The sequence below is a fragment of the Urocampus carinirostris genome, chromosome 19 (assembly GCF_059441175.1).
Source record: "Urocampus carinirostris isolate Australia breed hairy pipefish chromosome 19, RoL_Ucar_1.0, whole genome shotgun sequence".
Lineage (NCBI taxonomy): Eukaryota > Metazoa > Chordata > Actinopteri > Syngnathiformes > Syngnathidae > Urocampus > Urocampus carinirostris.
Genome location: NC_142367.1, coordinates 4,371,849 through 4,395,891, shown reverse-complemented (window position 1 = coordinate 4,395,891; position 24,043 = coordinate 4,371,849). Strand labels below are relative to the sequence as shown.

Genomic DNA, 24,043 nt, shown 5'->3' with positions numbered 1-24,043 from the left:
TAGAGGGAAAAGAAATGTCGATCATTCAATCAATCAAAAACGATGGATGACAGCTGGATGGACGCAGAGATGGAAGGACAAACTGACAGATGGATGAATCCCGCAATGATGTTTTCAGAGAAATCAAGAGAAATAAAAGCCATTGAGGGAATGACGGTTAAGCAAGATTTTTATTATTAGCTTGGTTTGGTTTTCAAACTAAAAAGGAACCTTTGATTGAAATTCACTTTTTCAAACGATGTGTTTCAAGACACTTGATACGTTGGAAAGAAGTGAAGTTAATTTTTAATAAACTCATAGCTTTCAAAGGAGGTAGACTTTGCTGCAATGAAAAACAAAAATCGACTTTTTACAGAGTTCCATTTACATCGATAAGTCCTGAACAAAAAAAACATCACTTGCATAATAATTTGGAAGACACTTTAGGTAAGATTGCTGTAAGCAGCAACCGCTGAATGCGTGCCAAAGCAAATAGATGCACTTGGCCTCACCTGTGCACTAAATTCCTCACTGGCCTCACAACCACTTTGAAGACCGACATTTCCCGATTTCAGATAAAACACAAGATAAATTGCTGCAAACTCTCATGTAAAAAAAGAAAAATCAGCAAGTTAAAAAGCGAGCTTCACATTATGACACCATTCGAGTACAGTGCCAAAGAAATGGAGCAAGTATTTACTGCAAAGCCCCAAGCATTTGGGCAAGGACAGCCTCACATTTTTTAAGGTTTTCATTGAATGATTCAGCGTCAAACATGGAACAGAAGATCAGAAGGTAGACGAGACACCTGACATCTGTTCACTAGGCCATGACCCTTAAAGGCACATACAGTGGTGGGTCTTTCTACGAGCACCTTTAAACAAATTCGGTATACAAGTTTTTGGGGGGAACAAAAATCTTGCTTGTTATACGAAGGGGAAATCCAATTCACGAGCAGTCCCAGATGCTACCACTAGAGACCACTCGTGACTTCTTACCGCCAGCATCAGTTTGTCCTGTTTGCACATGCAAACTAGTACAGGCAATAAAACACTGCTGTAATTTTTTGGGATTGTATGTTCATTTAAGTTACAGTAACTTTCATTTTAAGTGTACAGTAATGCGTATATATCATTTACAGTGTCTGGATCTCATACCTGTCAACCTCCGCCAATTGCTTCCTTTATTGATAAATGCAAATCCTCCTTATTAAGCGAATATAAACCTTACAAACACAACACAGCACTTATTTTATAACAGCAAGCCAGACTATGTAGAATACCGCAACTATATTAGCATTAGTCTGCTACCAGTGACTGAGATTAGAGCCAAAATGCGCAAGACGAGATCGGTATTTTAAGATAAATAAGTCATGTTATACGTAAACAATTTAAGTGTTAAAAAAGTCAAAGTAATTATTATTTGTCAATTTCCTCAGATGTACTTGACATACAAGGAATCTGAATTTCGTTTTACACTCTCCCAAGCGCAGACATTGACGACACTGAAGTGCAGATGCACAGAACAGACCCAACCTAAGATAATACTCGGCTAATATTGAAGTAACATCCAGTAAAGTGTTCCAAGCAGGAGTAGTAGTAGAAATAATGTAAATAGATATAGTTAAATTGTAAAAATGTCATGGTTGCCGTGGCTAAATTGGCCCCGCCTGTGTGGCGCCAGCTGTGGCTTTTTGACAGATTGGCTTCCCTGCTATTTAAACCCAGTCCTGTCACTCTCCTTTTGTCAGTCAGTCTGCGAATCTCCGTGTCTACTAGTCGAGCCTTTTTTGACCTTGACTCTCGCCTGTCCCGTTTTTCCTCCCGTTTGTCTACGACCTGTTTGGATCCTGACCACGTCTGCTCTGCCGTCCCGCCTTACGACCCCTTTTTGTTACCGACTACGTCTACACTCCCGACCACGTGGCTTACGACTCGTTTCAGACCCCGACCACGTATTGCTATCCCAGTCCATGCTACTGACCAGTTTTCCGCCCCTGATATCGCCATCGCTCGCTATGGAAGATCCACTTCCGTGTTCGGATCACAATCCGAGTACGAGAGCCACTTGCTTCCCGTGCCCAGCGAACACCAGATCGTGGGCATAGCCCTTCCTCTGTCTTTCAATAAAACTGGTGGTAAACGTCACGCAAGTGGGTCTTGTTTCCGTTCTGGTCCTGACAAAAAATGTAAAAGGTAAAAGATAAAATAGTTAAAAAAAATACAATCAGCAAGTGTGTAAAAGTTGAAAACAGCTAAAATAAGGGGAAAACATAATAGCTTACAGGTATACGATCTCTGGACTCCTCAACCCATTCACTACGGCACTCATAATAAACTCATATTTTGTTTCGTTAATGTCATCTTATTTATCGTATTACTGTATTTTATTTTTATTTACTCTTTAAATGTTTTTTATGTGAAGAAGATGTGTTTAAAAGCTACTTGAATGTTTTTGGGACGACATGAGCGGACCAATTCGTTTGTAATTATTAATTGTAATTAGAGCTTAGAGCACAATACTGGAACGAATTAAACTCATATGATTCGAAGAGGTACCACTGTATTTGAAAAAAGAAATACAGCATTAACTGCATGGCAGCTGAGGATTCAGGTTTGGAACTATTTTAAAAAAAACGGCCTTGTCGTCACGGTTGTGCTTTGAATAGAACTAGGAGGGTGCTTGCGTTCATGGGAGTGGAGGGCATAGTCACATTGCCACCAACTGTGATCCTTTTTCCGATTCGGGGCGCATGTCTGCATGCATTTTAGGCTACTTTAAAAATAGGAAAGTCTATACCAGGGATCATCTACATGGTGCCACCGGGCCTCAAAGCATACCTGGGTGGCACGCAGAACATCTCTAAAAATTGCTTAATAGTGATGTTATTTGTAATTTTTTTCCTGAGAATTTTGAACGGGTTAACAATGGAAATTATTTCTATTGATATACAGTGAGACCTCGCTTACTTCGCGGTTCGACATTCGCGGCTTCAGAGCTTCGCGGTCTGTAATGGTTAAAAAAAAATTAATAATAATATTATTTTTTTTATTTTTTTTGAAGGGGCGTCAGACTTTCACTTTTTGCGGGCTCCCCCCAAGGCTGTGTCCTGAGCCCCTTGCTGTTCACCCTGATGACACACGACTGCGTCCCTAGGTCCGCCACAAACCACATCGTGAAGTTTGCGGACGACACAACAGTGGTGGGCCTCATCAGGGACGACAACGACCTCGCCTACAGAGAGGAGGTGGAGCAGTTGGTGGGCTGGTCCTGAATGTTGACAAAACTAAAGAGATCATTGTCGACTTCAGAAAAAACCAGCCCAACCATGCCCAACTTTTCATCAACAACAAGGCTGTGGAGGTTGTCAGCAGCATCAAGTTCCTAGGGGTGCACATCACAAACAAACTCACCTAGTCCGTGAACACTGCATCACTGGTTAAGAGGGCACAGCAGCGCCTGTACTTCCTGCGGAGGATGAGGAGAGCCCGCCTGCCCCCACCCTCCCTCATCACATTCTACAGGGGCACCATAGAGAGTATCCTGACCAGCTGTATCTCTGTGTGGTGTGGAGGCTGCAGCGCTACCGACTGGGGTAGTGTGAGGAGGGTGACAAGGACAGCAGAGAAAATCATCGGGACTTCTCTTCCCTCCATTCAGGACATTGGCCAGAAGCGCTGCCTATCCCAAGCTAAGAACATTATCAGGGACCCCTCTCACCCCCATCATGGACTGTTCACTCTGCTAGCCTCTGGGAAGAGGTACTGCAGTGTGCGGTGCAGGACCACCAGGTTCCACAATAGTCTTGTCCCCCTGGCCATTAGACTGTTAAATGGTCACTCAAACACATAGTAAATCTAAACTGCTGCTAATCTGTACATCTGTGGGTTCTGTTTGACTTTTTGCACTACTGGCAGTTCTTTATAGCTAGCCACTCCTTGCACATCTGTTTCTCTGCACTATTGTACTTACAGCGTTATTGTTACAGTGTTATTGTTCTGTTTACCTGACTCGTTTACCTGACTGCCCATTTTGCACATCTGGTTGGCTACTCCTCTTGCACTGTTTGCGCTACTGTAAAATACTATACATAGCCATAATTATTTAATATATTATTAGCACTCAATACTACAACTCAATACAACATTTTATTTATATCTGTACATTCAAGGAAACTGTGCGGGTCAGATGTATCGACATTTCGTTCTGTATACATGTGTACTAGAATGACAATAAAGTAGATCTGAATCTGAATCTGAATCTGATAAGGCGGCCGGCTGGATGGGACGGGGGAGGGGGGGGAGTCGGCGGAGGTCACTCCCGGGACGCGCGACGTAGCGAGTTCGCCGGACGCGGCGTCACCCTAATAAGGATCAGCGGTGCAGATAATGAGATTTTTTTTTTTTTGAAGGTGTGCCGCTACTTCGCGGATTTTCACTTATCACTGGTGCTTTTGGTCCCCATTAACCACGATAACCGAGGTCTTACTGTAATCCGTTTTCTAACTGACATTACAATCCAACATGCCTGACCAACATGATCAATTCTCAATATTAACACGGCATCAAAAGCGACAGTCACTGACAACCTCCTCATCATAAGGGATATAGCAACTGCCAATCAATGACAAATAAAGAAAAATGTATTGACATACTAAAAGATATAGCGATTAACAATCTCATGAGTATAATAAAGTATGTCACAAAAGTGAGTACACCACCCATTTCTGCAGAGATTTAATCTCTGTGTTTAATTGAACAACACTGAGGAAAAATCGCTTTGACACAATGAAACGTAGTCTGTGTGAAGCTTATATAGTCAAGTCAAGTCACATTTATTTATATAGCCCTTAATCACAAAAATGTCTCGAAGGACTGCACAGGATTACAATTACAAAATTGCACAATTACCTGATCTTAAACTACATATATCAGCGTAAATTTATTTTACCCCTCAAAATTCTCAAAATATAGCCATTAGTAACTAAACCCCTAGAAACAAAAGTGAGTACACCCTTATGTAAAAGTTTCTTGAAGTTCAAAACTTTGTGTGCTCCCCATGGTTTTCCAGAACCACTTTAATCTTCCTGGCCACTGGAATGTTCTTCCACTCCTCCATTACAACCTGACACAGCTGGGGGAAACCCTTGTACTTCTCCACCTTCCGCTTGAGGATGCCCCAAATATGTTCTATTGGGTTTTGTTTTGGAGACTTGGCCAGTCCATCCCCTTTACCCTTAGTCCCTTTAGAAAAGCCCTGGTCATCTTAGAAGTGTATTTGGAGTCATTCTCAGTCTAGAACATTGCCCTGCAACCCAGTTCTGGAGGGAGGAGATCATTCTCTGCTCCAGTAGATTACAGTACCAGCTCAGTAGCCTAGATGGTAGTGTGCCCGCTTTGAGACTGGGAGGTCGCTGGTTCGCGCCTCGACCGAGACATACCTAATTGGTATAATGGCGGCGCCCTCTGGCTGCGGCTGCATCGACCCGCTACAACGGGTCAGGTGTATCGACATTTCGTTCTGTGTACATTGTTACAAAGAATGACAATACAAAGGAAATTATTATTATTAATTATTACATACTTGAGTTGGTGTTTTCTTTAATGAAATGCAACTCCCCAATTCCAGTTACATTCAGGCAGCCCCAAACCATGACATTCCCAACACCATGCTTGACTTTAGGCACCACGCAATCATGTTTGTACTCCTCACTTGGTTGCTGCCACACAGCAAGCCACAGCCTTTGATTACACTCTTTTTTGGGACAGTGCAGCAACAGCAAATGAGACACAAATTAGGAGTAAAAACTGTCAACAAGGGGCATAGCAATTGCCGTCTTTATTATCAAAGGGGGGGAAGGACTGCTTAGATACTGACCACATAGTCTTAATAGGGTACATAGCAACTTCAAGGAAACCACAAATAAGAATAATATGTTAACAGGAGGCAGTATGGCAGCTGGGGTGACTGGAGATCCCACAGTTCTGAAGTCATGGGTTCAGATCCAGCTACTAGGCTTCCTGTGTGGAGTTTGCATGTTCTCCTCGTGTTTGCGTGGGTTTCGTCTCACATTCCAAAACATTCATGTCAGGTTAATTGGAAGTGAGTTGTCTGTCTCTGTGTGCCCCGCGACTGGCTGCCAACCGGTTCAGGGTGTCCACTGCCCACTGCCCGAGGTCAGCTGAGATGGGCTTGTCATAGCATCAGTGAACATAGTAACTGCAAATAAACCACAAATTATTGACAAATGTGTCAACATCATAAATGACACAGCAACTGAACTCCTCATCACCATGAGGGAAATACAAACTGCATAGTAACTGACAACTTCTCAACTGGAAAGAAAGCATAATTTAAAGATGATTAATCATAGTTGATGACTCTATCATCACAGGGAAAAGAGAATGCATAGCTACTGACAACATTCTCTTTATAGGGGACATAGCAATTTAAAAAAAACCCACATATTACGAAAACTGTATTAACACCACAAGGAACGTATTAACTGAAAACATATTTATCATAGTGAATATAGCAACTGCAAATAAACCACAAATTAGCGGCAAATGTGTCAATATCACAAGGGACATAGCAAATGAGATCCACATCATCGTGGGGATAAAAGACTTCATAGAAACTGATTACCTCCCATTAGGACTAAAGCATACATTAAGAGAGACAAATCTGTCGAAATCCAAAGAGACACTGCAAATGAACTTAATATTAACTCTGAATAAATATTTTAGGCCATCGTCTAGTGCCCTTTTTAGAGAAAGCTTTTTTGTGGCTGACTGACCCTTTTTTAACCCTGTTTCTAATCGTCACAACCCAGTAATAACACAATAATAACACGGTAACACCACAGCAAGAATATCGCAAGTTATCCGTGATATTCATATAAAACATGTAACATATATATATATATATATATATATATATGGGCAGCACGGCGACGCGTTGGTTAGCGCGTGTGCGGCACGGTTCTGAGGTCGTGGGTTCAAATCTAGCTGCCGACTGTGCCAGGTTTTTATGTTCTCCCCGTGCTTGCGTGGGTTTCCTCCGGGCACTCCGGTTTCCTCCCACATTCCAAAATCATGCATGTCAGGTTAATTGGCCGGTCCAAATTGTCCCTAGGTGTGTGTTTTGTTCCGATTTTGAAATCGTCGTTCGTTTTAGAAATTTCGGAATTTTGGTTATTTTGGAAATTTCAGAATTTCGGTTCGTTTGGCAATTTGCATGCTCGAATAACTGTGCTTACGCACTTTCCCGAGCGTTATAAAGTCACGCATTTGCATATCATTTTCCAAAGTAGACGCACAGAGAACAAGAAAAATTGTAAAGTGGTTCGGAATATTTAAGATTTGTCAATTTAATAGCGCTCTTACTCGTGGTATTGCGGTAAGACGTTTTCCATTGTGTGATGTCATTATGCACGCACTATATTTCGTTTTGCTTATTGTTGATCGCAATGTTGTATTGAATGGAGCCGTGTTCTTGTTTGCTTGCTGTTGAGGAATAAATATGATTAAAGGCTGAACCACAATGTCCCGCTTATCTTCTCACGCATGAGGAAACTGCACACTCATTTTGCATGAATGAAGATGAGTAAATGAAGGTACATAGTGATGGCAGATTGAAAACTGCGATGTCACATACATGGAATGGATGTTATAAGTAGATTTATAATAAACTTAATTTTAAAGTGTCGTTCTGCTATATATACTGATTATCACACCTTAATACTTTGCAACAATTGTTTTTTTTTGTTGTTGTTATTCGTCTTATTGTGTTTCAAATTGTGAAAAATGGGGTAGGCAATTTTATGGCTCGGCAGGCAACTTTCAAAACTTGTCGGCCCTGGTGTCCGGTAACTTTTTGTCATGAGTTTCAGACATTGTCTAGATTTACTAAAATTTAATTCCAGGCAGGTACAAAAGAGGCCAAAGTATTCAATATCAGTCTAAAAGTGGGGGGGAAAGACCAACAAACAGTAAGTGGTTATAGTTGCTGAAACGTTAGATTCTTCATTGTTGCAGCTTGGGTTACCTCCCATTAAATTTCCACCTAATGTTCAATCTTCTCTCATCAAAGACTAAGTGAGGCTGGAAAAGGAGAAAGAAAAGAAAGCAACAACACAAGTGCCTGAGACGTCATTGCGCCCACATTCCTCCTCCCTTTTCATCACACGTCCATTCAAGCAAACTCAATCATTTTTCCGGCCGATTTTGAAGCACCTCGTAACACCTCCAGCATGCTCAGACACGTCTGTTTGGCTTTTGTGTCGGAGATTCACAGCTGAGTGTGATTCTGGCCCAGAACGCGGACGTCATGAAAATCTGAGCTGTAATGAAAAGGCAGCAAGTGCAATTGACCCATTGTGTGCGGTTCATGTCCAGCGGGGAGTCTCAAAATTGCAGTTTGAGGCCCCAGCATTAATATGAAGGTCTCAAGGGACTGTATTATTAAGCGCCCACTGACAGGAAAAACATAATTCATTATGTAAAGAAATGCTGTCATGAAAAATAAGCAAAAATACATGAACTATAAAATAAAATATAGATAAAATCCTCACATGTAGAGAAATTTGCATGTATTTTACATAAAAGGGGCCTCATTTAGATGGATCATCTTGCTCCTACAGGTACCCCCCCAAACCTTTTTTTTTGTCTACCTTTTTCTTGATTTTTTTCTCTTTTTTATCATGCTTTTCTACTCTTATGCCCTTTTCTTATTTTTTAGTCTTTTTTCTTTCTTTTTTTCTCTCCATTTTGTCTTTTCTATTTTTTTCCCTTCTCTTTTTTTCCTTTTTTAGGGCTGGGCAAAAGAAAGAAAATTGATGTGGTTTGCTCACTTTAGTTTATTATAGTTTGTCTTCTTTCTCTTTAGCAGTTTTCCGGTTGCATGGCACAATAAAACATCTTGTAGTCAAATAATAGACCCAGTCCCTTTGATGTAACTACAGCCAAATGATGGATTCATTACATCTTCATTTCATTTAATGTAACTACAGCCAAATGATGGATTCATTTATTACTGATTGAGCTATTTTTACATTTTATGTCTTGTAATTTTTTATTTTTAGATTTTGTTTTGCATAGCATTTTTTAGAAGAAATATTTGAGAGGGTTTTTTTCAAACACTCTTCATTCAAGAAATTTGGGGTCATTTTACACAAACATAATGGCCCGGCCTTCTACCTGTTTGAAATTGTTCGGGCCGTGGTTCATTCATAAGCATGCATTAGGAACAATTGCATTAATCAAGGTGTTGGTTTTGATAGAAGATGGGATTCGGCTGCTTGGAGTGGTTGGTGGTCAGGAGCTACAGTACCCAATCTGGCTGCGAGAAACCGTTAGAGAAACCTGGCTAAAGACCCTCACAGAGGTCTAATGTAAACTGTAAATTTTCAGGAAAATCTGATCAGTTGTTTTTGGGTTACGTACAATCACCAACGCACTCCATACACACACACACACACACACACACACACACACACACACACACACACACACACACACACACACACACACACACACACACACACACACACACACACACACACAAACACACACACAGACACACACACAATCAAACACACACAAGTCAGGGTTTATAAAATAGTTTAGATAGATTGGACAAGCATAATGCCCCGGGGTTGCCAATCTTGGTGTTGCAGGGCATTCTACTTTGGTGAGGTTGTTGGGGCCATGGTTTGTTAAAAAGGCTACTCCCGGATGCAAAAGAACTGCATGGCCACATCCTGCTCCAGAGTGCTTGTACACGAAAACAGATTTTGTTGGTGTCTTTTGGGGGTGCCTGATACCGAGCTTAGCTTGAAACACTCCAAGAGGCATAAAGGACCACTATGTAAATTTTCACAAAAATCAGACAAACTGTTTCGGAGCCTATAAGCCACATACAAACACACACGTACGCACACATTAACGCACACACAAATCTGGAATTCTAAATATGTTTGGATAGATTTTAAAGATAGATTGAAAACAGATTAGATTTAGATAGATACAGTTAAACTAGATAACATGAGGCTCACCTAGAGGCAGCTGACATTGCCCGCCATCTTACTGTTAAGGGTAAAAAACAAAAACCTTGTAAAAGGCTAGGAAAACAAACGGGATGATAAATCGTGCAGTTGGGTCACTTTGAGTCTCCATAGTTTGTAATCTCCATTGTGCTTTGTATTACTCCTTTTTGGTTACATAACACAGCACAGCGACATCAGGTGGTCAAATATTACCCTTCATTGAAAACACCTGCAAGTTTTTGCAGTTTATCTTTGTATGAATGCATGGCGGCGCAGTAGTTAGAGCGTGTGCGGCACAGTTCTGAAATCGTGGGAACCTTCTGCGTGGGTTCAAATCCAGCTACCGGCCTTACTGTGCGGAGTTTGTATGTTCTCCCCGTGCTTGCGTGGGTTTCCCCCGGGCACTCCGGTTTCCTCCCACATTCCAAAGACATGCATTTCAGGTGGATTGCCCGGTCCAAATTGTCCCTAGGTGCGCGAGCGAGTTGTCTGTCCCTGTGTGCCCTGCGATTGGCTGGCAACTAGTTCAGGGTGTCCCCTGCCCACTGCCCAATGATTGCTGGGATGGGCTCCAGCACCCCCACGATCCTACTGTGGATAAGCGGTGCAGCTAATGAGATGAGATGAGATGAGAATGTAGCTTCTCTTTTGTGTGAAATGGAAATAAAGCTGCTGTTAGTAATCTGAGCAAGGTTTACGCGTCTTTGGCCACACGTATTTTAATGTCAAGCTTTAAAGGATGCAATAAATTAAGGGGGGAATGAATGCATTGTAGACGTACAGTGGTGCCAATTATAAAAATCTCCTCCAGATCTCATGTCGGAGCAAATTAGCGTAAGTACACGTCAACCATGAGCGTAAATAAACATCAGGTCGGGGGAGCTAATTTTTCTGTGAGCTTCTTAGCTTTGTACATAATTAACATCAATTCATGTCTGTTAGGTTAAGCATAAATAATATGCTTGAAGGAGGGGGTAAGCGTTTGTTCATTAGTTAGCAGGCTAATTCCAATGCCGGAGAATCAAATGACACATCTTGAAGCCCAGGGATGTCAAACTAATTTGATCTCAGGGACAACATGCTCGAAAAAACATACCTCTCGAACTTGTAGATTACAGAGAAAGAGAGAGAGAAAGAGAGAGCGGAAAAAGAGAGAGGGGGAAATAGAGAGGTAGGTAAAGAGAGAGAAAAAAGAGAATGAAAGAGAAAGAAAGACAGACAGACAGACAGACAGACAGACAGACAGAGAGAAAGTGTCATGAACCTGAACAGCAGGAGGACCCAGATGCGTAACATTTCTCACATAAGCTTTATTTTACTGAAATGGGGCAGTCATGCACATTAGACCAAACGCCAGCGATTCGGCGATCGCTTGGCAGGAGAAGAAAGACAGAAATCTGGCGTGGGACAACATGAAGCCAGAGACCAACTAGATCGATACCGGATAGACAAGACAATACTGGACAGATGGTGTCAATACTGGACAGAATATACACAAGACTGGAGACAGAGATCAGACAGATCGAGATAGAGAACGGAGACCGATATCGAAAAAGGAAGAGATAGACGGAATCAATACCGGACAGGATACACTAACAGGATACCGGACAGAGTCAAAACACACGTCTTGCGGGTGCAGAGGTTTGTTGACCGACTGACAAAGGGTGGGTGAGAGCACTGAGCTTAAATAGGAGGGAAGCCAATCAGTCAACGAGCCGCAGCTGGTGCCAATTGGGCACCATGGGCAACCGTGACAGAAAGAGAGAAAGAAATAAAGTATTTGTTGTAGAGGTCAACCGATTATCAGGCAGGCTAATTACCTATACATTTTTATCTATTCAACCGGCCAATGACTTTAACCTCAGATGCAGCTGAAACTCTCTCTTAATCGCTCTTACTCCTTTGAGCAATGATTGATCTTTAGCTGAACACGTGTGCACAACATTCTATGTGTCGGAACCAGGACAAATGGTAGACATAAACGCGTAACAACGTTTAACTCAAAAGTTTATTGGAATATTGAGGAAACAAACGCGACCAATCCGGTGCTCGCTGGACGGGGTAATCAAGCAGCTCACGGGATCGGAATGCGGAAGTGGATTTCCCTGGGTGGGGTGGGGGGGGGCGTGGTCAAATGGGCAAAACGTGTCGCTAGCCGGAGCAGGAGATCAGAGCGTGGTCGGTTGCCAAAAACGGGTCGTTAGCTGGAGCGGGAGATCAGAGCGTGGTCGGTTGCCAAAAACGGGTCGTTAGCTGGAGCGGGAGATCAGAGTGTGGTCAAATGGACAAAACGGGTCGATAGCCGGAGACAAACGGAAAATCAGGAACAGACGAGTAAGATATAGATAAAGACGGGACCCAAAGTCAAAGTGCTTGCGTTGCGTATGCAGAGGTTCGCTGACAGGCTGACAAGGGGTGACTGGAGTACTGGGTATAAATGGGAGGGGAATCAATCAGGCGACGAGCAGCAGCTGGCACCAAATGAGCGGGCTCAGGTGAGTGCAATGAGTAATCATGACACTATGCAATGGGAATCAAACCCAGTGAGAACCCCAAGATTTTATCGCTAGACGACAATGGATGTGGATAACATAGGAAATGGTTTGACATTTTATCCAAGCAACACACAATTTTGACTCACCGTACCATGTTTATGAGTACGTGGGGCCATGAATAAAATCATTTATTATCAACATAAATTGCAGAAAATGAACACAATACTAAAACTTGAATGGCTGTGCATCACCCACCATTTTTGGTAAGAATGGAAAACCCAAAGAGTAAGACTGAGTACAGATGGGGACTAAAATCTTGAAATGGGGGTTTAAAAAGCCCAACAATGGTATTGTCAACATGTATATTATTTAGAAAAAGAATAACCTTAAGATGCAAAGAATCCAAGGATAAAACAAAATAAAACTGGAGACTGCAAGTTGAAAAGCAGCTGTTCAGTCATCATCTTGCTCTCGACAAGATCAAAAATGCTGAGTCGGCTTTTTTGGGGGGGGAACAATTTCACATCCAGGGTAACCTACCTGACTGACTGTAAAATAGGGTGGTCCTCTCCAATGTTCCCTCTAAGCTGTGCGCGTGCGCAATCGCACACTGCCAGCACATTCTCAGCGCACAAGAAAATCTAGCCAGCTCGCAAAAATCAATAGCTAATTAAGAAGCGAATTAAGTCAAAGTTACAGTGCATGAAGGTAAAAATACACGGGTTCTCCTGACACTGTGTTGTAAATGCGGTATTCTGAAGTCAAGGTCGAAGTAGAACGAAGTTGAGTAAAGTCAGTAGAGTTTTTCGAGAACCGGCTTCTTCGGCTCGGCTCACTAAAAGGAACTGGCTCTTTCAGGTCATAAACAGCTTTTCAGGTTGTTTTTGCTTCTTTCATCCCAATATGACCAAATATTAAGTAAAATTATGCACAAAATGACTTAAAGGAAGGGGGAATAGAACAAAAAAGAAAAAAATACCAACATGAAAAAGTAGTGAAAAGGTGAGAAAAAAAAGAAACAAAAGGAAGAGAAAAAAGAGGGAAAATTTCAGAAAAAGCCCCCAAAAAAACAAAATAAAAACAAAGGAAAAAAAGTAAATAGATAACAAAAAGAAAAAAGTAACAGCTAGGAAAAAAATAAACACAATGAGATTTTTTTTAAAGTAATTTAAAAAAATAGAAAAAGAGAAGGGAGAAAGAAGAAAAAGTTTGTGTTGCATTCAAATAATTTCCAATAATACCAAGTCAATCTTGTTGCCAACATTGTACTTCCACCAAAAATGTGATTAAATACAGTTGTGTGTCATGCAACCGACTAAATAAGCCCCCCAAAATGTTAGTATTATGCGACAAAAGATACAAGGAAAAAAAAAATGGAAATCTTGTGAAAGGATTGTAAAAAAAAATGAAGTTTGTAGGCTGTACAACCTTTGCAATAATACATGAGTCCATTCATTCAGAAGTGAAAAAAATGTTTGCATTGCCGTAAACTCAGCAAAATGTAACTTGATGTCAAGTTTTGGACATATTTGATACTGACTTAGTTGCCACACTTGGGATTGCTGTTGCTCACTGTTGTTTCAAGCGTTGCTCACCGACTCTGTGTGAACGCTCAGACCCGTGGAAAATTACAGGGAACATTGGTCCTATCTAAACTCCTTACCATTTTTTGGGGTATTCAGGCACACAAACAGAAAGACAAAAAAACATATTTTGTATCCTTGCTTTTCTTGCGGGTGATAACAAAATGTCTATTGATTTATTTAAAGTCCCAGTGTAAAATATTTGACGGATAAATGGCACTGCTGTCTAATGCGAACAAAAAAACGCAAAGCATAGCAGCAATATCGATTAGGTAGGGATTTTACTATGTCAAACAAATACAAATTTCTCGCCCTTTGATTTTTTTATAGAAATTAACATTGGTATGTATTGGTATGTATTTTTGCCTGGTATTCAAATTAATGTTTTTTTTTACTGTATAAAAGTTTTCGTACAACTATGAGGCATTAAATATTACACACTGTCCCTTTATTATCCTTCAAGGTCCGATTTATATTCAGATACACCAAACAAAGTGTTGTTTCCCCTTGTTGTGTTTTTCAATTTTATTTTGATCATTCAGGAAGATATGACTAAAAATACTAAGCTAAAACCTAATGACTTTTCCTGTGTCATCTATATCTGTAGTGGTCTAGTGTTTACACAGTGGATTTGGTCTTATTATAATTGTAGGGCGACACAGGGGGTATGTGGTTAGTGCATCCACGGCACAGTTCTGAGGTCATGGGATCAAATCCAGTTACCAGCCTTCCTGTGCAGAGTTTGCATGTTTTCCCCGTGCTTGCGTGGGTTTTCTCTGGGTACTCTGGTTTCCCCCCACAATCCAAAAACATGCATGTCAGGTTAATTGGCCAGTCTGAATTGTCCCTAGGTGTGAATTAGATAGTGTGTTGTCTGTCTCTGTGTGCCCTGCGACTAACTGGCAACCAGTTTAGAGTGTCCCCTGCCCACTGCCCGGAGATGGCTGGGATTGGTTCCGGCACCCCTGCGACCCTACTGAGGATAAGCGGGGCAGATAACTGATGGATGGATGGATTGATAATAACTGTAGATGTTATTGTTATTATCACTAATGTTATTGCCGGGCCGGGAGATTTATTATCAGACACTAGATTTTTCCATTGTTGTTGTTAGTTAGCGCTTACCAATCCGTCGCAGTTGCTGATGGCCACAGTGGCACGGGGCATGTCGCTCACTTTTCCCGTGAAAACGCAATCGGCGTGCAGACGTTCCTCGGACTCAGCCCGGTAGTTCTCCTGCCACTCCAACCAGGCCTCAGGAGCAACCAGCCTCCGGTTGGCCCTCAACCTCAGGTGCAGTTCCTTACCGAAAACGGTGACGTTGAAGAATAAAAACTCGGAGCCCGGCGAGCGAGCTTCTCTGCGGCTCCTCGTCCTGTGCCTCCTACCGCTGTTTCCTTCCTCGTCCATGGACAAAACATGGGACATGAAGCGACCGTGGGAGTCTGTGCTGAACGGAACCATCAGGCCATAGTCACTTAACTTGCCGGAGAGTTTTTCTAAAGGGAAAAACATAAATTGTATGACTTGGGAACACCGAAATTCTGTAAATCCCTAACAATTCTACAGAATTACTGCAAAAAAAAAAATACAATGCCGTATTTTCTTTCTTTATATTTTAATTTCCAATATATCTAGACGACAGGTCAACCATACTGTGGTGAATAGTGACAGATTACGACAGGGACGTGGAAGTTGTCTTTTTGTGTTGTCATTGGTGGTTTCTGGGGTGCCCGACAAATTCTGATTTGCTTGTTATCATTACCCCAAAACAATTCAGCCACCTGACATTGCTGCGGATGATACGTTTTTTTTAAAGATAACTTCCACTCAATTCGGATGTATAAATTGAGGACTTGATTTGTTGGTGAAAAAGTTGAAGTATTATCAGTAAATTGTAGATATGAATGAAGTACTTTCAGACCTCGTGTTTTTCTCCTGGTATGTATAATGTAAATAATGTTGGCAAAAGTATTGGTTAAGTGTTTTGTTTTTAGAGCACAGGTGTTGTAGAAAAGAGCAGCTCGCTCTTTTCCTTGGTGGCGCCACGGGAAAAAAAAGCAAGTTGTTGCACGTATTGAAAGCTGCAGTGTTTAAAGTGTACCCAAAAAGTAACGGCTTGTAGTAGGTGAATTTATGGTAATGTAACTAACCTCCACAAAGGTGTTTGTAGTTTTAACAAAGCATGCTGATCAATGTTGTTTTTATGAAATACGAGAAAAAAAAAAATCCAACTGTTTCTAATCCATATAGGGGGGCGGACATTTGGCTACTTGCTGTCAAGTTACTACCAATCACAGCTTGCCTAATTTAAAGCTGAGAAAGGATCGCTCTAGGTCAGGCTTGTCGAACTCAGTATGATTCAGCAGCTGGGTTCAAACTTTACGCTTACAGGCAAGCCGGATCGATAGAAGATATCAACGCCAAATATTTAGTTTATTTTTTCAGTACTAAACTTTATCATTCGGCTTACATTTTAAACTTCCCTACAAATTATAATAAGTTTGTAGCTTAACATCGCTAATTATTTAATTATGTAGTTGATAAAGATTAGTTAACATTTACTGTCACTTGCAGCAACGCTTCAATGTCAGACACTAGTACACCATTTTAGTATTATACAATTGTTTCCTTCTTGGATTTTTGCTGTCACTGATTTCCACTTTCCCTTCCCCTTATCATTAATTTTCTTAGGACCCAATATATAGAATAAGTAAATAAAACCAACAAAACAACAATTAAATGAGATGTGGTCTCTCTCAAACGCACCAATTGACTGAAAAGATCGAGCAAGGCTTTATTGCCATCTACTGTTAGGGGTGCAATTGACCCTTCATTTTTTTATTATTATCAGCATTATTTTAAGGAACAGGTACGCGACTCCCTTTTGGGTCCCGACCCACCAGTTAAATATCACTGGTCCAGTGTATTGTTTTTCATCCAGTGTGCAGGGCCACACTAGTGTGCCGTGAGACCTTGTGTAGTGTGCCCCAATTTTATCTTTAAAAAAAAATCATGCCATTTTCAAGTATTTTTGCCTTCAGTGATCAGCTGAATAATTGTATCATTCATCCATATCAGTAGGTGGCAGCTCATCATTTTGCAGAATTTTAGAACGCACACAACATATATGATGCCAAGATGAGCACTCTTCCTCCCGAGCAAATGCCGCCAAATAAAAAAAAAACTGAGAAAAGAACACGGGCATTTTTTGATCCACTGATAGACCATTTTTGCTCATTCCAAATATTATTTTTTTCTTATTTTTAAAGTTAAAAATTTAATAAACCCTTGAAAAACAGGTTAAAGTTGTTGTAAAGCCAAAAATGAGTAACCAGTATTACCAGTATTACCCCCACAGCTAAATTTCCTTTATACTGTCAATTTAGACTGCCAATTCAAGTCTTAAAAATAAAACGAAAAATATAGAAAAAAGGATGAAATTGGTGCCGTAATTTCATTATCAATAGGATGTGTGCCTGTCACAGTCTGGCTGTCAGGTTTGGTTCTCTCTCCCCTCTCACCTGGTGTGAGTGGAAATCAGAGCCAAGAAGAAGTGACTAAATAAGGAAAAGGGAAAGCGAGAGTGGGAGAGAGTGAGAGACAACTAAACCTGACAGCCAGACTGTGACAGGGCCTCCTAATTCTTCGATGAAAAGAGTGTGCCTTGGCTCCAAAAAAAGATGAGAAACACTGTGTAGGAGCCAAAATGTACTGAATGTATTCACATCATTCATTGGTATGGGTATAAATGTAAGAACGTTTCAGTTGTCAGTCAGGTATCTGAACCCGTAAGAGCTTGACTGCTAATCTACACTGTTAAGCTAGGACGCTACACCAAGCTGGTTTGTTGATTATTCCTTGGACTTGTGTTTTCTGTTTTCTTTGCCATGTGAAGGACATTAAGTAGAATAAAGACAATTGGTTTAGTTAACCAGGAGCCCCAATGGTCCTTACTTTTGATCACTCGATGGTAACAACAGTGTTTGAAATAACGTCTGCCTGGACGACCGGAGCGGCATCTTTTACGTCGAGTGTACAGCTTACAAAACTTCCCGCCAACTTTTTCAAGAAAAAAAAAAATCTTTTTTTTTTTTTTTTAAACAAATAGAACGTTTTATTCCGAAATCTTCGTTCGTTTTGGAAATTTCAGAATTTCGGTTCGTTTGGCATTTTGCATACTCGGCAGCCAATCAGAAGCCTGCATTGAATAACTTCGTGCTTCCGGACTTTTCAGAACGTTATAAGGTCGAGTATTTGCATATCATTTTCCAAAGTAGACGCACAGAGAACACAAGAAAAAAGGATAAGTGGTTAGGAATTGTTAAGAGTTGTCAATTTAATAGCGGTCTTACTTGTGGTATTGCGGTAAGACGTTTTCCATTTTTCGTTTTGCTAATTGTTGATCGCCATGATGTATTGAATGGAGCCGTGTTGTTGTTTGCTTGCTGTTGAGAAATTAATATGCTTAAAGGCTGAACCACAATGCCCTGCCTATCTTCTCACGCATGAGGAAACTGCACACTTACCAGGAATCAAGCCAAAACCTCAGCCCCGGAAGAAACATTCAAAAGAAGCTAACAAAGTTTATGACGCTACAAAACGTAAACGTACATTAAAAGGATTGTGGAAAGAAGAGTTTGGCTTGTAGCGGACAACGCAACGCAAACATTGCAAGAATTAAGATGTGTAAATACAGGTACATACTGGTGGCAGATGGAAAACAGCGATGTCATATACATGCAATGAATGTTATAAGTAGATTTATAATAAACATAATCTTAAAGTTTTGTTCTGTTATATATTCTGATTATCAATGCCTAATACTTTGCAACAATTATTTGTTTTTTTGTTTTTTTGCGATTAGTCGTCTTATTGTGTTTCAAGTTGTGAAAATCGGGGCAGGCAACTTTATGGCTGGGCAGGCAACTTTGCAGAGTTGTCTGCCCTGGTGTCCGGTAACTTTTTGTCATGAGTTCCAGACATTGAAAACAATAATATCCTCCCCAGTCACTTCTGGTAAAATATCGACATCCAAGCGCGTCAGACGAACTCTTCCCAGCGTACAGATGCCTTAGTAGTTCTGAACATGGCAGAACTCGTTTAACACACCGGTGGATAAGATTTGATTCCCATTGCACGCAATGTCTTGCGATCTTGGTCAGCAATGTTTAAGGATTGCACAAATACTGTAATATACAGTAAAACCTGGTGTGGCAATGCACATATCCATTTCTGATATCTCATCTCATCTCATTAGCCGTACCGCTTATCCTCATTAGGGTCGCGGGGGGCTGGAGCCCATCCCAGCCATCTCCGGGCAGTGGGCAGGGGACACCCTGAACTGGTTGCCAGCCAATCGCAGGGCACACAGGGACAGACAACTCATTCGCTCATTCACATCTAGGGACAATTTAGACCGACCAATTCACCTGAAATGCATGTTTTTGGAATGTGGGAGGAAACCGGAATGCCCGGAGAAAACCCACGCAAGCACGGGGAGAACATACAAACTCCGCACAGGAATTTTGGAGCTGGATTTGAACGCACGACAGGTTCCCATGACATGAACTGTGCCGCACAAGCGCTAACCACTGCGCTGCCGTGCTCATTTCTGATATTATCCACTGTTTTTTTGCGTGGGTTATAAGGCGCACCTTCACATTTTGAGACATTTAGGGGGTTTTAGGTGCGCCTTACAGTACGGAAAATAGGTATTCTGGTGGGAATTGGCTTGAATTTCTTCCACTATAAACCATTGTGCTTTGCAAGTTGTTTGTTTTCCAACAGTGATTTTAAGCACAACTTTGACGACCTCCGCCAAGGCCCAAAGAAGGACAGTGTGTCATTTTTAGTGCCTCCTAGTGGTACAAAAAGAACCTTCGGTAAAAAAAAAAAACATTAGTTTGAATACTGTACTAGGCAAAAGTACCTGGACTATCATACCAATGTTATTTTGTATAAATATTCATAGGTGGAGATATGTGTGTTTTAGCGGAATGCGTGGTAGTCACTTCCATGTTTTTGTGGCATCTTACTGCTACCCTGTGCTCATTTGGGACAGGTTTTTGTTCGCATTAGACAATACAGTCTCAATGTTTTTGTTATGGAATGAAACTAAGAAAATTATGTAATATTTTCTGACACATTAACGGCCTAATTTTCACCTAAAGTATAATACATATAGTTTACCAGTTTTTATCATTGATGATTGGTAAAAAATATGTTCTACTTTAAAATAAAAATATTTTACCTAATCCATCGACCGCTCAAAATCAAAAGATAATCAAAAACTAGAATTTTGGTTTGTAGCAGCCTGAATTTAAAGCCCCAATGTGTAATAGTTCCCCACTGGACGGCACTGTGTTGCCTGGTGCAAAAGTGGGCCAGTGGTGCAAAGCGTGGGGGAATGATGTTGGACAAAAATGGCGGGAACCTAAGTGGGGATTCCTCTGTGTAAAAGAATTACCGTATTTTCCGCACTATAAGGCGCACCTAAAAGTCTTGTTTTTTTTCAAAAGCTGACCATGCGCCTTATAACACAGTGCGCCTTATATATGGCTCAATATTAAATTCGCAAGGTCTCGCAACTACGAGAAACAGCCGCCGACTCCATTTTTCGCGCTGTGCATACTGGGAAATATTAAACGATTGGTAGTTGCCGGGGCTCGTGTTGTATTTGTTTACTAAGTGGCAAAATGGCTACCCCATTAAACTGCTTAATTCATATTCAACAAATACAGTATTTGTCTGAATCCAGGGTTATGACTGGTGAAGATGTAAAGCACAATTTACCTTAAACAAACGCAGAATTATTCAGAATGTCACGTTTGAGAGAGAGAGAGAGCGAGAGAGAGAGAGAGAGCGAGATTCTCTTTCATACGTGCATTTGTATAAGAAAATGGCTCCTGTTAAGAGACACGCGTACAACGCCGAGTTTAAACTCAGTCACGCAGCACAACACGGCAATAGAGCGGCAGCGAGAGAGTTAAACTTAAATGAATCGATGGTACGGAAGTGGAGAAAGGATGAAGATAAGCTCCGCCAAGTAAGGAAAACTCAACAAAGTTTCCGTGGCAATAAAGCAAGATGGCCAGAGTTAGAGGAGACACTTGAACAGTGGGTTGTTCAACAAAGAGCGGCAAGCAGAAGTGTCAGTACGATAACTATACGTATGAAGGCAACAGCGCTGGCACAAAAACACCGGACGTGTTGGATGGCCCATTCACTGAGATATGGTCAATTCGAACACAGCAGAAGAAGAATTCGAGGGATTCGTCGATGAGGAGCTTATAGAGTGATCTTTGTTTTTCTTTTGTGTGTTTACGTTTTACATTTTACAGTTATTATGTTATTGCTTTGCACTCGTTGTTTTTGCACATTACGAGTGTCACTTTATTGCGATTGCACTAACGTTTCATTTAAAATAACAGTATCAGACGTTTTTTTCTTTGCGTGTTGACTAAATGGACAAAAAATAAAATGATATGTCGATGTTGTTCAAAGAGGTCAAAGATGTGTCACGAAAATGCTTTACCTCAGAGAAAATAATAAAACGGCTGTTTATTTATTTTGGGAGTGAATGGAGTTGTGGAAAGCTTGTTTGTTAATAAAGTTTGACCTTTTTGAATATTTTGTTGACATTCCCTTGAGCGTGGCAACATCTAGAGGTTGCATAAAGTAACTACATTCTCTACTGTAGTCAAGTCGTCACATTTATTTACCGTAAATAGCCCTTAATCCCAAAAATGTCTCGAAGGACTGCACAGGATTACAATTACAAAATTGCACAATTACCTGATCTTAAACCAGCATGCACTTATAGCGCCTTATAATGGGGTGCGTCTTATGTATGGCATAAGTTTTAAAATATATCATTCATTGAAGGTGCGCCTTATAACATGGTGCGCCATATAGTGCGGAAAATACGGTACAAATTTCTTGACCGCTGATTTTTTTTTTTTTTTCATAAAAAAATAACATTGGGATAATAGTATTCAACTCAATGATTTTTAAAATTTCTTTCACAGAATGAAAGTTTTTTTTTGTACCACTAGGAGGCACTAAATATTACACACCTACAGAAACACTCCATTTAAGACAGGGGTCTCAAACTCAACTAACCTGGGGCTGTCACGCTTCCCTTGTCAGCCCATCAACAAACTTCTGCCCCGCAAGACATGGGTTTCGACTCGGTCCTGTCCCTGTTGGTATTTCCTGTACGGTATTGTTCCTGTTTATTTTGTCCTAGCTAATTTTGATTTCCAGTTTTGTTTCCGTATATTTTTATCCTGTTTTTTATTTTGTCCAGTTTTCGTTCCCGTCTGGTTTGTCCCGTTCACTTTCAATATCCTGATTCATTATCTATCCTGTCTGTCCCGTCCTGTCCGGTATGGACCCCATCTGTCCGATATCAACTCGGGCGATTGGAATCGATCTCCGGCTTCCTGTCTTTCCACGCCAGACCGCTGCCTAACGTGCATGACTCCCCATTTCCCGTAAAGTAAAAGGCTTGTGTAAGAACGTCATGCGTTTGGGTCCTGATCCTGTTCTGGTTCATGACACTTAAAGGGACAGTGTGTATTATTCAGTGCCTCACTAGGTTAAAAATGTCACTTGTTAAAAAATATTATTGATTTATATAATAAGCAAAAATACATGAACAATATACTGTTAAGTTGAGATATTGATTTTATATAGCATTAGCCTCACCTATAGAAAGTTAACATAATTGTCCGCTACCTGGCTGCTAATGATACCCCCCCAAAAAAACAAAAAGTTAGCGGATAGCAGGGCAAAAAAAGAAAAAAAAAATTAAAAAAAATGTTTTATAGACACTTTGAGTCTCTGTAATTTCCATTCTTACTTGGGTTTTTTTTATCACTCATTTTACCGAATACAGCACTACAATATGTAGTGGTCAAATAATACACACTGTCCCTTTAACTTTCTCATTAAGGCGGGGGCCTCAAACTATCATCCTGAGGGCTGCAAGTTTGAGACCCCTTCAGATGTCAATTTGGAAAGCAACTCACCAAAAGTCCCTGCGGCCAAAGATAGCTCCAGTAAAAGTTGGCCGAATGAAAAGAAAAGAAAAAAGTGCGTGCGCCCCATAGTGGAGGCTTTTGGGCTCCACTTTCCTCCTTTTGTTTTCTTTGGGGGGATTGTTTGTTGCTCAATGCGTTAAGTCTGCAAAAGGGGTCCCCGGCGAGGACGCGGCGGCTCGTCCCAGCGTCCGAGTCCGCAAGTTGCGCGCAGTCTTTCGGCCTAATTTTAGCGCCACGGACCGCTGGGCCATCCGTGAGGGAGGGGGTAGGGGCTAGGTGGTTTTATCCTGGGCCGGAGAAGCGTGCCAATCGAGAAACTAACCCACAACCCAAGGAAAAAAGATAGTATTCCTGTAATTCAGTGTCCGAGTTGCTCCGTTGAACTTTAATCGAAGTTTGAGTTCGCTCCGGCAACATCTGCAAAGTCGAGCGAGCGCCGCCGGGTGCTGTGGGACACGAGCACGCGCACCAGATAGTCTGTGCGTGCGTGCGTGCACATGCTCTCACTCCACCAAAAAACGGCGCCTGCCTTTCCTCCTCTCCAGACATATTTAAAGGTATCCCCATTTTCGAGTGCATACAAATGTAATTAAATAACAGTAGTGGGCCGTGAGGGCCTTCAAGGTCTTCTCGTCTGCCCATAGAAATATCTGAATCTTGTCCATTTTCTGAAACGCTTATCCTCACTAGGGTCGCGGGTGAACTGGAACCCTGGGAATCTTCGGGCAGTGGGCAGGGGACACCCTGAACTGGTTGCCAGGCAGTCGCAGGGCACACAGGGACAGACACCTCACTTAGTCTAATCTAGGGATAATTTAGGCCTGACATTCATGTTTTTGGAAACCGGAGTGCTCAAAGGAAACCCACGCAAGTGCTGGGAGAGCATGCGAACTC

The 24,043-nt window shown here is 41.3% G+C and overlaps 1 protein-coding gene across 1 annotated transcript in view; it reads right to left on the bottom strand.

Annotated features, from left to right (window-relative positions):
• The window catches only part of adamts14 (ADAM metallopeptidase with thrombospondin type 1 motif, 14), a 123,363-nt gene extending 99,799 nt beyond the window's left edge, over positions 1-23,564 (bottom strand). The window contains exons 1-2 of the mRNA XM_088323446.1: positions 23,138-23,564; positions 15,228-15,601 (exon numbers count right to left, since the gene is read on the bottom strand). Of these exons, the coding sequence (XP_088179572.1) occupies positions 15,228-15,601; positions 23,138-23,216 (453 nt within the window). The 5' untranslated portion in view covers positions 23,217-23,564. The remainder of the gene's footprint in view (positions 1-15,227; positions 15,602-23,137) is intronic.
• Positions 23,565-24,043: the final 479 nt, after the last annotated feature.